The sequence below is a fragment of the Patiria miniata genome, unplaced genomic scaffold (genome assembly GCF_015706575.1).
Source record: "Patiria miniata isolate m_02_andy unplaced genomic scaffold, ASM1570657v1 HiC_scaffold_17, whole genome shotgun sequence".
In the NCBI taxonomy this organism is placed as follows: domain Eukaryota; kingdom Metazoa; phylum Echinodermata; class Asteroidea; order Valvatida; family Asterinidae; genus Patiria; species Patiria miniata.
In genome coordinates this window covers 13,245,032-13,259,592 of record NW_024037055.1, presented here as the reverse complement: position 1 = coordinate 13,259,592, position 14,561 = coordinate 13,245,032, and the positions used below count along the sequence as shown (strand labels likewise).

Below are 14,561 nucleotides of genomic sequence, written 5' to 3'. Positions count from 1 at the left end.
CCAGTGGTAAGTTTATCCACCAGTGGCCATTTTATCCACCAGTGGTCTTTTATCCACCAGTGGTAAGTTAATCCATCAGTGGTCATTTTGTTTGATGAAGACATAAAATGAATCTGATTGTATATAACATGTTTTCTGTGTTAAACATTCACGTTGAAAATTTTGCTAATTTCGGAATGAATATTTTCCATTGATATTGACAAAAAATTGTTCACAACTTTGATCTGGTATATATGAATAAATATCCCCACCCCTCCCATCAATATTTCCTAGTCAAAGCTCGACAATCACACTCAACTTCAGGTTTGAAAAGTTGATTTGTAGTATTTTATTTTATACAACGCTTGAATAAATCCCCATCATATAATTGGTGGGTCGTTGATTATTGTTGTCGCGTCATAGACATGGATAAAAAAAAAAACAGACACAGAAACAAAGGCTGCGGTCACACGCTATGTATTATGTTAGGCGACACGCGCCCGGCTGTTGTTGTATTACAAAAAACTGCATTCGAATTGACCAATCGCAGTTTTAGTCTTGATTTTGGAACGAAATGACGTCACGATTTAGTAAAGACGACTGCCATTGGCTGAGGCTCGAGATCGCATAAATCTGCATGCTTTGACATATCAGACGTTATACAGGAGACTTGGCTTCGTGGATAACGGGTGATACTCATCAGACTATACCCACGGCCAAGCTGCAATTTTTTCCCCCAAACGACATCCGTTTCCCATCTTCTGAGAGGTCCATTACAGCCATGTGGTCGTGAAGGGCGATTTCTAAAGGTTACGCACTTTATTTTGAATGAAACTACATGTACACAAACATGTTCACGTTGGCGGGTGAAATCATTAAAAGTTAATTTCTCCAGTTTGGAAGACCGTATCGTCATGCAACTTTCAATATTTATTTCCCTTATAATGATCCAAGTATGTGCTAAAAAATCGTTTTGATATGTTAATTGCTTTTCGTTGAAATTGGAAAAAAATAGGCCTGGCAACGTGCATTTTTGAAAGCTGTAACACTGGCGTTTGCAATATCTGTCAATCTTTTCCAGCCTCACGACTATTAATAAGGTTCCTATCCATTATTGTGTGCAGTACAAATTTGGAGAAAAGCCTCCTTCATGAGTTATTTATTGATAAATATCACCCTTTTTGCTGGTTTCAATTGGTCGATACCGAGACCCACGCCAAAACACGCCGAGTGACGCTAATGAATATGCCAATCTGCCATACGTTATTGGGTCGCTTGGCCGAAATCGGTCAACCGTAACGTTTACGGGCTTTGCTGAACAATGCACGTGGGTTGAGCAGGCAGAAAATCCTCGTTGACATTATTTTCCTTGGAGATAGTTCAAGGTGTAACACTAGCGTTGGCAACAACAGATTATAGAAGCTGAAATTCGGAACATACTTAGATGATGTGTTCAACTACTCGTGAAATTCCTAGAAATTGATATAAATACGTATAGATTTGGGGAAGTTTTCGAACGATGTCTTCCCGACTTGAAGGTCAGCTATACCAGTAACCAGTATTGACGTTTCGGCATCGATGACGGTGATTTTTTTTCACATGAAGCTGAGAGTTTTCTCTTCCGTTGCAATTTCAATCACACATAGCATATTTTCGGATAAATACAACGTTTAAAAGGCCATGTTTTGTGTGGTTCATGAATTTCACTGCTCTGCTATATCGTCTAAGTACGTAAACGGATTAGCTTTGCTTAATGACAGACGCTTTGCCTTAGCAACCATTTATGACCGATTACATGCATACCTGATGTCTTTTTCTCCACAAACAAACCCAATATAGGCTTTGTGTCTTGTGAGAAATATTCATTTCTCACTTTTTGTTTAAAAGGTAAAATGAGAAGTGAAAAACGCTCACTGGGATTCGAACTCGGATCACCTAATTAGAAGTCAGGACTACTTCCAACCAGTCCACGAATCAACTGCCAATCGCCGGTGCCTTGAACACACCCGGACCCTGTAAAATGCCTGTCAATCAGTGGGTCTGTACTGCTTTTTAGGGCATGGGTATCGTACGAACACGCGTCACACAGTTCGCTCAAAGTTGGCCAGTTCTGTAATTATAATAAGAGCCCTTACTACCACTTGGATGTTGCCAAGCATGTGCTGGGCAGCATTTTTTTTCTGGCAACAAATGGGTCTGTGTGTACTTAATTAAGGGAGCCTTAAGATACGTTCTCGAACCTTTTTTTTGGGGGGGGGCATTCAAATCACAAATAAATAAAATAACATGTTCAAAATTAAAAACATTTTAATCAAAAAAATATTGGTAAAGAAATGCCCCGAAAAAGCAAAAAAAAATTGTTTGATCCTGTACAGATTCACATTAAACTCATGAACCACTGGAACACTGCAGTGATGATACCCACAGGTAAACTGCTTGTACCTGTCCTTAAAAATAGACATAATTACCAGCGAGTACCAAATTGTTGGTAGATACGTGGGCTATATAAGACTCCGGTACCTATATTACCCCAAAGAAATTCAATCTTTTAAGGGCCCATGCAGTCTCATTTTCTTGATTCACCTCAGTGTCCATTTGAACCTGATTGTTAATTTTCGTTTTCCATTTTCAAGGGTATTTTGGAGCTTTTGTAATTTTTATGCTAATGCAAATTTACATATTCATGAGCAAAAAGTGTGTGATTCCTAGTTGTGCCAGTACATGGCAGTAAGCCAATGGGCAAACTTTCCTCAGAAAGGTTTTCAAGAAATGAACAAAATTTTGGGTTCACATTTTGAACAGAAAACCCCTCAACTGAACAGTGTCTTCCTGAAATGACATCACAGCAACAACGCCCTCTGTTGTCTGCAAAAGCATGAACAATTTTAAATGTTTAATGAAGTGCACTTTTGATTAAAAGTAAACAAAAAGGCAAGGAGATTTATAAATCAGTGTCTAGGGTAAGTAATTAATGCAAACATTACTTAGTCCGAAAATCTCATTTTCGTGTCTTGCATATTTTGCATATTAATTATTAAAATAAAACTTAAGTACCATAAAATACAATAAAATTGTACAGGTCAATAAGAAATTAAAACAAAAAAGTCGTTAATATTGGTTTGACCAAGAGCATATAAAGCGCATTAAAACCAGAGCACAAAAAAATAAGCAAAACAAAAGGTAAAGATTCATAAAAAAATAATAATATACAATGTAAAAATACATATCACAGAAGCGTTTACGAAAGAGTAGTAATTATTTACAAGTCTCAAATTAAAAATAACATGGCTTATTAGCACAGAGCTCGGACATGAAGGGAGGTGAAAAAATGCTGAAACACAAAAGAGCCTAATAGACATTTTAATCTGTGGGGGGGGGACACTTACCGGGCCGCGATATGTTTTTCTCCCAAATGACATCCGCAAACTTGGTTCGCTCGTAGCCCCCTGCCGGGCGGGGGGTACGAACCCGCCCTGCAAACAGGACGCTGGGATACGCTGATGAGCTTTACAGACTGATCTTGCGAAGGAAGTGGCCTATGAACTATGTATAAAGCATCTGGCTGCAGCTGTTGAAGACCGCAGTTAGACAATGTGCGCAAATGCTACAAGAAATGCACACGTTCCATACTGGATGAGATTTCTGTTTAATTGCGGACCATGTGGACAACATTTTGAGCGTCGCATAATGCAGTCCGACCATTCGTGATTCGAAACGGAACCTGAGCAATTACAACACACTAGTTTTACAGAATTCCCAACATTAATACTCTTTTCAACGAAAAGAATCTCTAAACTGGAATAAAAGACCAAGGAATCAGTCTTAACGGCCGTTTTAAACCTTGCAGAGTCATGATCGTGATGATGCACAGGTCACAAGTCACGCAAAATTCAACCAATCAGAGCGTAAATTCACCAGAGTATCCCAGCGTCCTGTTTGTAGGGCGGGGGTAGGAGCGAACAAACATGGTTGTTTAGCGCCCTCTACGATACTTTTGTGATACGCACGCAGGTATATCATTATTTCGCTCGCACCCCCCACCCTGCAAACAGGACGCTGGGATACTCTGATGAGATCCACAGAATCTTGTGAAGGAAATGGCCTATGACCTATGTATAAAGCATCTGGCTGCAGCTGTTCAAGACTGCAGTTAGACAATGCGCGCAAATGCTATCCGAAAACTTCCTATAGAATTGCGCGTATTCCATACCGGATGTCATTGCGGACCATGTGGACCATGTGGACAAAATTTTCAGCGTTGCATAATGCAATCCGACCATTTGTGATTCGAATTGGAGTCTGAGCGAGTGGACGGGAATTGTAAATTTACAACACAGATAAGTTTTACAGAATTTCCTACATTATTACACTTTTTAACGAGAAAAAACATAGACTGGAATAAAAAGAGTAATGAAAACAGTCTTAACGGCCGTTTTAAACCTTGCAGAGTCACGACCTTGATGACGCGCAGGTCACTGGTCACGCCAAATCCAACCAATCAGAGCGCGAATTCATCAGAGTATCCCAGCGTCCTGTTTGCAGGGCGGGGGGTACGAGCGAATATCATTATTTGTTTCCCCACGTAGTTGCGAGCAGTGTAATGGAGGGTAGGATTTTGCACCAGGTTGCGGGTTCGAATCTCTGTTTTGCACCCGAATTTATTTCCTTTTCTTACCTGAGGCTTTGAAAGATTTTTTTAAGGGAAAAAAACTCCAAATTTTATAACGTTCAAATTCCCCTTTTTTCTAATTTTACATTTTCGTCTCATGTTTACATAAAAGTTAAGTCCAAAAACGCCATAACGTACACCCATATGTGGATGTCGTTTGGGACGTGTTTTTAAAGAGCTCATTTTCTGTCTTCCCCAAATTCTGAGCAAGAATTTTGTGCAGGGAAAGTGGCAGCGACAGAAGGCGCATTTGTTAGATTTAACTTAATCCACTTGGGAAAAAAAAGACGTTCAGCGGGCGGGTATTGTTGGCCAGTGAAATAGTAGCTCAAAGTCATGCACAGAAATTTATAGACCTGCGCTAGGTTGGCAAACTGCATGTTGCCAACCACGGACTGCAAAACTATTGAAGGTCCAACATTGCAAAAATCAAGAAGAGTTATTACAGATCAAAATATTATTTGATACTTGAAAATACAACATTCTCAACCAAGCTACAAAATAATTCCCACATAGGCCTATGCCTTTTTACTATGTGTTGATAGCGTTATGAGGACTTTTTTGGAAAAATTATGTTGCCAACCACGGCTTCAATTTATGCGCTTACGGCAGCCCATGCAAAATGGCGCAAATGTTTACAAACAAAAGAAAGGCCTATACACGGGTGTTGCTGAAGTCGAAGCTGCACACGCTCCTTCCTCAAGAGAGATCTATTGAATGGTTGACGAGCGCCCTCCTCGGCCACAGACCTGGCATGTTTCCGCTTTTCTAACCTTCGGCGTGGTTCCTCGCAGCCGTTGCCAAAGAGACGGGCTCCTTTTCTTTTCTCCTGTGAGTTAAAAAAATACAAAGGATTTGTGCCATGTATTCGCTAGTACCCCCGCCCTGCAAACAGGGCGCTGGTAAGGGCTGATGAGCTTCACAGAATCTTGTAAAGGAAGTACAGATTGACCTTTGCATGCAGCTAGCGCGCGCAACGCATGATGGGTACCGGTGTCACATGAAAATTCGACTCCTATGAAAATCGGACCCCTATTTCCCTATTATTGGTTGATCCCTCGCACGTGACAGGTCACTCTACCGAAATGATCCTAAAAATAGCACAGTATCGTACTCACGCGTGCGCAGTACTGCCAATGAGTCCACATTTCATGGAGTCGGATATATTCACGCTACACCGGAAGCTAGTTTGTGTGACGCGTTCTACGTCACAGGTCGTGCAAAATCTATCCAATGAGAGCTGAAATGACGTCAGCCCTTACCAGCGTCCTGTTTGCAGGGCGGGGGTACGAGCGAATGTCTTGTTAAGAATCTTTTTATGAGTATAGCCGCACCCAAAAGATGAAATCCTTATGTAATGTGAGCTGTAAAAACCTCTCCAAAGACTTCCTCCAATGAAAAAAAACACCTCAAAGGTTAGTACTCCTTGGTGTGTCTCTTGGTGTATCTCATCAATACTTACGCGACAGTCCAGGAAAAGGAGGAGCTCCACTTCCATACGAGTTAATGTTCAGTGTGTTAATTGGTCAATCATTTCTAAAACAAAACAAAAACCTGGTCAAGTTATTGTTTCAGGTTTCGCAACAAAGTAGACTTACGGATCACGAAGGGGCAGAACTCCTGGCATCGTTTATTCCATTGGTCACCGCCACGGACTACTTGCAGGGTCATCTGCGGTGTGACTATGACGGCGTGGCGGTTGGGCACCCGGTAGTTACGGCTGATGTTCACCCGCTTGGTCTCCGCGGCACCCGCCCCGCCAGCACCGGCTGCTGCTGCCGTCTGGTCATCAGCCTCGGCCGAGAAGAAGGAACCGATCATCTTGAGCGTGTGGTGAGGAGCCAGCGCCGTGAAACCCTCCGTGAAGTCGCTGGCCTGCTCGAAATTGAATCCGCCTCCGGTGGAAGTGCCGGACAGAAGTTTGACCTCCGTGGAGAATTTCAGCTGCTGCCATTTCTCGTACGTCGTCCGCACGTAAACTTTCTCTGCCGAGGCGTTGCATACGTAGACTGTCTGATCAAACACCATATTGGAAATTCAATCAGCTAAAAACTGTTACCTGTAGTGTGAAATGTACGTGGGAGCACAATGTATTAGCATCATTGCTCTCTTTTTCAAATTTGGTATTTGGATATTCCTGCTTATAAAAGAAATTAAAGGAAATAGTTCAAACGTTTCTAAACTATAATTTTCTTGAATTAGACGACACCTCCTTCCACTTTCTATTTGGTCGTTCAAAAGCATTGTAAAGATTGATGTCTTTTTGAATTTACAGCAGCACGCAAAAATCCTAAATTACCAAATAATGTCTCCTAAAAACTGTTACTTATCTTGAACTGATTTCTTTTCGTTTGATAACTCGTTGCAAATGTCTTTCTAAGGTAATGCTATAGATAATGAGAAAATCAATGTGAAAATCGATTCATTAATTTTGAAGTGCCATGGCTAAAAGGCAGTCTATGGAATGATCCTCTTGCACAGCAGCAGATGTCTATGATATGCAAGCAGATTCGTCGATTTGCAACACAAGACTGCGTATTGACCTCAAGATGAAGATCATTAAGTGGGCGCCAGTCTATATGGTCTTCCGTAAACCCATTGTTGTATTACAAAACATGGCAGCCAAATTGACCTATTAACGGCTTCGTCCACATATTTCTGGTCGAAATAACGTCACAATTTCTAAAGCCGACTCCGATTGGCTGGCTCGAGGAGTCGCATAAAAAAATATCAGACGTTGGGTATACAAAAGAGGAGAGCACTCCCTTGAACAAAGGATGATACTTGGATTAGCTAAAAGGCACGGATACAAACCTTGACATGCAACGGTTAAAACAAAATCAAAAATACCAGTTTAACGCCAGTTCCCCCACCTTAATTTTCATTATAGTTTAGTTAAGGCGTCTGTGTTTAATGATTACGCAACATGTGGTTTGCTATCGGTGGTGGAAAGTTATGACTTAATTGGCGTGCTGTAAACTTGTTAACATTGATCACCAGTATATATCGAAAATCAATGCTTGTAAACGTGGAAGCATGTGCGTAGTTGCGAATGAATTAAACTGCGTTTTTTTCTATGATTCCCTTTAGTGTTTCTCCTCATTTAGCCACCCATAAACCTAACCCAAAAATGTCTCTACACCTGTTTTCCAGAGAGGGGAAAACCTTGTGTGGGCGTGGGCAAGTCCACACAACGTCGCTGCTACCTGGTTTATGTGGACAACTTTTGTTCGGTAGTCCACACGGTGAATTGTATGCTTGTATACAAGCGTACGCGGGAGCTTATCAATACTGATCGGGTCTATCATACATTTGAATGTCGTGTTCTGACTGTTAACAATGACAAGTTAAAAGAATAGTCTCTATATGTTATGATTTTCTGGTACTTATTCAAGTTCAGTTTTTAATTGGTTGCAATTTACAGAGCAATTATGTATAAATGCGTTTTGGTAGAAGCCAAAGGTGACAAACAGGTACGTATAAGCGGGGGACAAAACTTGGTAGTGAGGAATCATGGGGCATGCATGAGAAGTGTTACAATGTATCTAAATTTCAGTGATAATGCATGATCCACCACGAACCAATTTTAGAAACTCTCCATTTGAATTCATTCAACAAACATGCACTAGTGTAGGTCTACTTGACAAGGTGGATAATCATTAAACCTTCCCAGACATATTGTCGAATATACACGCTAGGTTCAAGTTGCGTGTACGGTTCCTGCAACTATCAAACCGTGTCATGAAACTGTAAAATATACTGGCGAAAATAAAGTTTTAATGATGGCATTTTCATGTTGCTGCTGGAAAATTGGGCCCGGTTATTGATAATAAAGACGAAACTGCATGTGATCACGTGATCGCTGTACACTCTACGAGGAAGCTTCAATGGAGAAACTATTTATGCTATGCTCGCTGTTGTAAAAAGCAGATTGTCTGAACAATAGCTAGCACAATGTCTTCGCTATTGAAGGGGGGCCTTTGTAAAAGAAGCGATAGCATGCCTGGATTGGTCTAGAACAGGCCCACAACACAAGAAAGTCTTGGCTAAATAAGAAAAAAATACTCTACAAAAGCTTGCACCTTTAATCAAACCATCAAGCTTTGACCCTTCACATTTTGACCTTGACGCTCATGACGTTCCGGAGACAAAACCGGAGTCGGAAATACCACACAGGTGAGAATGGAAATACCCCTCAGACTCGGAAACGGGAAACTGTGATAGAGCTGTACGTATAGTCAACATTGAACGCTTGTACTTTTATATGAATGACTAAACTGAACGACACGTTATCACCCACACAACCTTTAAATTACGTTACCTGTACTGTGTCATGTCTATTGACTCCGATTTAGCTCCATTTCCTCTTTTTTGTTATCAATCAATACAATGTGTATCCGTTGGATTTCCTTTCTGTTTTAATTTGACTAAAATTTCCCCTTCAATGTTAAGTCTGGTATTATCCGCAATCAAATAAGGGATGTTCAAAGCGGCCATCTGAAAACTACCTCCGATACGAGTTTCCAATTAAAGCCCGCTATCTATATGCTGCTTTTCATTTCAACACATCCTTTTAATACGCAGGTAAATGTGCCATCACGAAGAGATTCGGTGTAGGCCTAATTATAGGACCAATCGGCCTGTCCGTATAGTACGCGTTAATTTGAGAAAACAATTAAAGTCCATGTATATGATAAATTGCTTCTTACCGATTAGTGAGAAGACACAAACCCTCGAACTCTGTTGAGGACATTGACCACACTACATCGAGAACTAACAAGAACTGAATCGTAACTAAATTCTGGACGCGGAAGTAAAGTACAATTGAAACGTGCCTTATTGTCGAAATGATCTCGGCTTATGCATGATAGAGTGAGGTTCAGCCATTAAATTAAAGGCACTCGCGACTTTGCTGGTTCGCCTGCGCTAAAACTATCCTTGTAATATCCGGGAAGCAAGTATTTCGCTTCTACAGCCACATTGGCGTCAATCGGTGGGTGACGGCGGGCCCGGGGGGGGGGGGGACAAGTCCCCCTCACTTTTTAAAGTGTGGGGATATTATATCGTTTGTCCCCCCCCACTTGTTTTTCATCCCCGAATAAAAATTGTAGCCTATATTTTATACTGCAGCTCCGTAAAGCTAATTCAATTACTCTTAACTCGAAAATGATGTTTAAATGGTTATCTTTTGCTAAAAAAAACTGGGAAAAGTGGTCAGAAATTGCCTCAGATCGCACCACAGCATCTAGAATAAGCCAAATTTTGTTCGGGCTCTTCAGCGGGCCCCGACCCTACGCTGTTATGGCTTCGCGTCTTGCGCTCGCTTTAGTTCTGATCAATTAAGGTTCCCCCACACACACACACACCCATTCTCAAATTTGTATCCTTGTGGAGACATTCCTTTGTTCTCGTGTAGTAAAGTGTTCAATTTTGAAAGTGAAGTTTCAAAATGCTCTTATTTTAACCAGAATTAGTTTCCTTGGCTGAAATTTGCACTTAATATCCCTTTTGTAAAACTCTTCCATTTGCGACGAATCAACCCACCTTGGAAATTCCTAGTTTTTGAGTAAAACCCATATATCTATTTCGTGAAAACCTTGTGGAGACCTATTCATCTATAGAAATTGCCCTGTGGAGACCTTTACAATGTTTTGTTCCCTATTGTGTGTGTGTCTCCACAAGGATATAAAATTTGTAGTCACACCCACCCACACACACACTTTTCAGAAGCGATTGACGCCCTTGTACAGCCAAGTATAGTCAATGACACCCAGTCACACGCGCCAGTTGGTAACGGAGTACTGTTATCGGACTTGTCACTCCGACCTTGAAAAATCAATTCTCCAGAGCCACGAATCAGAAAAAAAGTGAAATTTATTTCAGAACACAATTTTGGAAAAGAAGTCACTCACGTGATATGCTCCATGCATGCGAATTAAGGTAAATGCCTTTTTGACTCCAGAAAAAAATCCGTCCGGTAAGTTCAAGGGAAGATCCTACACTGAAAATAATACATTGGGGTGTCAACGTTGAGGGGGTACTTGCTCTTAAACTCCTATTACATGTATACCATTTAATCGCCAATTCACCAACATACTATTTGGTTTGGTTTCCTTCAGGCGCGGTTCTAGAACCAATATTTTTTTGGGGGGGGGGGCTAGCACGGTGGATCCAGAATTTTTTCAGGGAGGCGTGCTGAAATGTTGACCGGTTAATTTGTCCAGACACTTAAGCCTCCGAAAATCAATAGGTGTGTGTGAGTGTGGGGGGGGGGGGGGGGGGGGGGGGGGGGCTCATGCCATATTTTCAATGGGGAGCGCCAATAAAATCCTAAAATCATTCACACTATATCAACTAATGCACCCTTGTCACGGCTATTTCTTCTTTAGGGGGAGACCGTTCGCATGTACATCACAATCCTTCTTTTTGCTAATGCATTTTTTTTTTTTAAGGAATTTATTTTTGGGGGGGCTAGACAAAATTTTTGGGGGGGGCTACAGCGCCCCCCCCCCCCTAGCCCCCCGTAGAACCGCGCCTGGTTTCCTTGTAATGCGTTAACAAACGAATATTCAAATACTATGTTCGTGCTGTTTGAAGGATGTGGTTAAAGCATCTTACCTATAAAAAAAAAAAGCATAGGCCTATGTTGATGAATTACAAATTATTTACTTTTATTGATTATTGTAATTCCATTTGTCTTGACAAGCACATAATGCTATTTTGCTATTAATTAACATTAGCCTTAAAATTTAAGCATTTAAATTGTAATTTCGGAAAAATCTAAAGTACCATACCAATTTGTCCCACTCCCCGAGTTTTGTTGAAGAGAAGGTAAATCAATCATATTTTCAATTTCCAAATTCTTTAATCATATAATATTTCCAAATGTCTTCCTAAAAATAACTTGGCTCTCACATCTTTGCAGGTTTAACTGCGAATTCAACTTCAGAACTTCACCCTGTAGTTACTGAAGGACGGTTTTGAACACATGCTGACTACTGAATTATGTAATTACACATTGCTTTGAGCTTACTACCTACAGCAATTGGTGGATTTTCCCTTCTATTCCTTGGGGAAATGATTGCCACTTATGATTGTTACTTTCTGTTTATATTTTTCAACAACAATGTTCAGAACGTTTTGCACAGAAAAATCGGAAGCCAAAGACGATGTTCGATATAGCCGAATGTTCTGTATAGCGGTGTTCGGTATAGCGACGCAAATCCTTGTGAGTTTTGATCCGAGAGAGGACGGTGCATGCGAAGTGGCACTCCACAAACTACAATCTTGTGTGGGACAAATTAAGCAATGGATGACAACTAACAAGCTGCAACTAAACGAGTCAAAAACAGAGTTTTTCGTTGCAGCTTCTGCTAGGTTTGCCCCCCCCCCCCCCCCGCCTTTCCAACGTTACTTTGACTCTTGGCGACGTTACGATTAAACCATCTAAATCGTTGCGTAACTTGGGCGTTGTCATCGATCCTCCGTTGAGCATGAGTGACCAAGTTTCTTCCATCGTTAAATGTGTCAGTTTTCATCTCCGGAACTTATCACGCATTCGTCGTTTCATGGACCAAGAGACATGTAAAATGGCTGTTCAGTCGCTAATCTTCTCCCGGATTGACTATGGAAATGCGTTGCTTTACGGTGCCAATGAAGGTGACTTAACTCGTCTGCAAAGGCTACAACACAGGGCCGCCAGACTAATTTTTCTTGCTGCTCGTGACCATCCGAGCGCACCGTTGTTACGTCGCCTTCATTGGCTACCAATTCGAGCACGCATAAATTTCAAACTTCTTGTCATTGTATACAAATGTATCAACTCTCTGGCACCTTCATATCTCCGAGAATTCATCTCTTTCAACACATCTGTCTATGCCACCCGCTCATCATTTGATAAAACACGTCTCCATAACCCCAAAACTAAGTCGCGTACTGGAGATCGTGCCTTTCGAGCTGCTGCTCCCCGGCTGTGGAATTCCCTACCCCGTAACATCCGGGAAGCCAACACACTTCAGCTCTTCAAAAATAGACTCAAAACCCATTTATTTGTTTAATCATGCCATATGTTATTTTGCTTGTATATTTTTTTGTATCCGTATCAATGCATTTTTTGTTTGTATCTTTAATTAATTCGTCAGCTTTTGTAAAGCGCTCCGATCTTTGTGGGGCGCTATAAAAATGCCTATATGTATGTATGTATGTTCTACTATAATTAAGATGCAAGCATAAACTGAAGCTTGTTATAGTTTTTATAGAAACAAAAACAGAAACATGTGCAAATCAATTCATTTGGTTGCGATTGGTTTTAGGCCTACCATTTTGTTTCGTCAGCGAATATAGGCAATTTTTTTCGCTCTAAAAAGTCCCTGGTCATAAAAAAAGGAATCCAGATCATCAGGTGACCCAATACTTTTTGGTGTCTCCAGAAGTAGGGTCAGGGAACCACACTACAAAAACAGCGGTTTTTTTCTTCGTTTTTCCAGCATCTATAATCACAAAACTTTAAACAGGTCGGTGTAACGATATTTGCTATTAAATACTAACCGCCAAATCCATCCATTTCTGAAACTTACAGCAAAAGCAAATGTTGTATGTAAGTTAACTTTCACACCGCAAACACCACCGGTCAATTATACATGTAGAGTGACCACCGGTGTAAAATTTACACTGCAGTTGTTTTAGTGGAGAAGGAAGTCGATGTAATGAATTGTTTTTATGAATAGAAATGTAATTCTTTTGCAAAATCGAGGTTGCTAATAGTGTTCTCACCAACTATAGAACATGATGAACGCATTTCGGATCAGCAACTCGGCAAACCGAAACGTGTCTCTAGAAGCTGGAGGGCGCCCTTCGGGGTCAATCTTGACTTCTGTTCCAAGCCCGTTGTCGCATATCGCCGTGTCGTCATTGCCGGTGCTGTCGTTGACATTTGACGGTGACTTCACCGTGGTCTGTGCAGCTACAAGCGAGACCACGTCGTCATCCTTCAGGAAGTTGTCGGGCGCTTCGATCAGAATCGAGCACTCAATTACCCGACCGCTGATGTCAGGACCCGGTTCCAAATTATAGGATCGGGTACCCGCGCGTAATCAACTTTATTACTTAGTAACTTATCAGACAAATGTGGGGAAGTTTCAAAATGAAAATCAGGCTATACGTGGATAACCCAAACAGAATTCACGTTTGTGTGCATTTTAACGCTCGACAGACGCTCGCGAAAGATGTAGTTTACACCGTAAAGCTACATAGCCCTACCGTTCAGACACCACAAATATTCACATTGTTAAGTGTTGTTAAGGATTAGAGTTGCTGACAATAGAGGGAATGTTGCGGTTTTTCTTGTCTTCGGACTGTCTTCTACTGGTAACCCGATTCTCGTTTTACCCGTGCGTCAGGGAAAATGCACATATGTTGCACTCGTGGAGAAATTGTTGGAAAACATTTATTTACTTCAATCTATAAATAATGTAATCTAATATGAGCCAAAGTTGTTGATATCAGACTGACGCCGCATACGATGATTATCAGAACAACTCACTCACGGTGGGAAAACTGATCCAACAACATTCAGATCAAAAAGCATTTAAGCAACGCGGTCGCAAAGACTTTATCATTTATCTATCATCCTTTCGGAGTAAAAATGCGCTTTGGAACCCCAAAACGGCTTGGAACCCCAAAACCAAAAATCATATACTTCCAGTCCCGGGAGTAGACAGGAGCAAAGCGGCAGGCTGCGGCGCTGGTCATGTCTCGGCCTGGCAGTATGACGGTGGCCCCCAAACCCCAGGGGAAGAGGTCGCCTCAATCGCCTGGAGTGTGGATTGGAGATCTTTGGAGTGCTGAAGCAGGGGAGATATTACTCGGACCCGCTTGTGTTCGAGAGAGTGAATGGCAGCTACCTCGTCAATTC

General features: G+C 41.4%; 1 protein-coding gene across 2 annotated transcripts; it reads right to left on the bottom strand.

Moving 5' to 3' along the window:
* Positions 1–4,559: 4,559 nt before the first annotated feature.
* On the bottom strand, positions 4,560–13,622 carry LOC119723894. Of its 2 annotated transcripts, none has more exons than XM_038194797.1 (3): positions 13,421–13,622; positions 6,247–6,707; positions 4,560–5,477 (listed from the first exon to the last, which is right to left on the bottom strand). In XM_038194797.1, exons 2-3 carry the CDS (start codon positions 6,674–6,676, stop codon positions 5,359–5,361), a joined length of 549 nt encoding a protein of 182 aa, XP_038050725.1. In that variant the 5' UTR covers positions 6,677–6,707; positions 13,421–13,622; the 3' UTR covers positions 4,560–5,358. The 2 variants fall into 2 exon arrangements, with proteins under 2 accessions (XP_038050725.1, XP_038050726.1); XM_038194798.1 differs by lacking the exon at positions 13,421–13,622 and adding an exon at positions 9,358–9,502.
* Between the last annotated feature and the right edge of the window lie 939 nt (positions 13,623–14,561).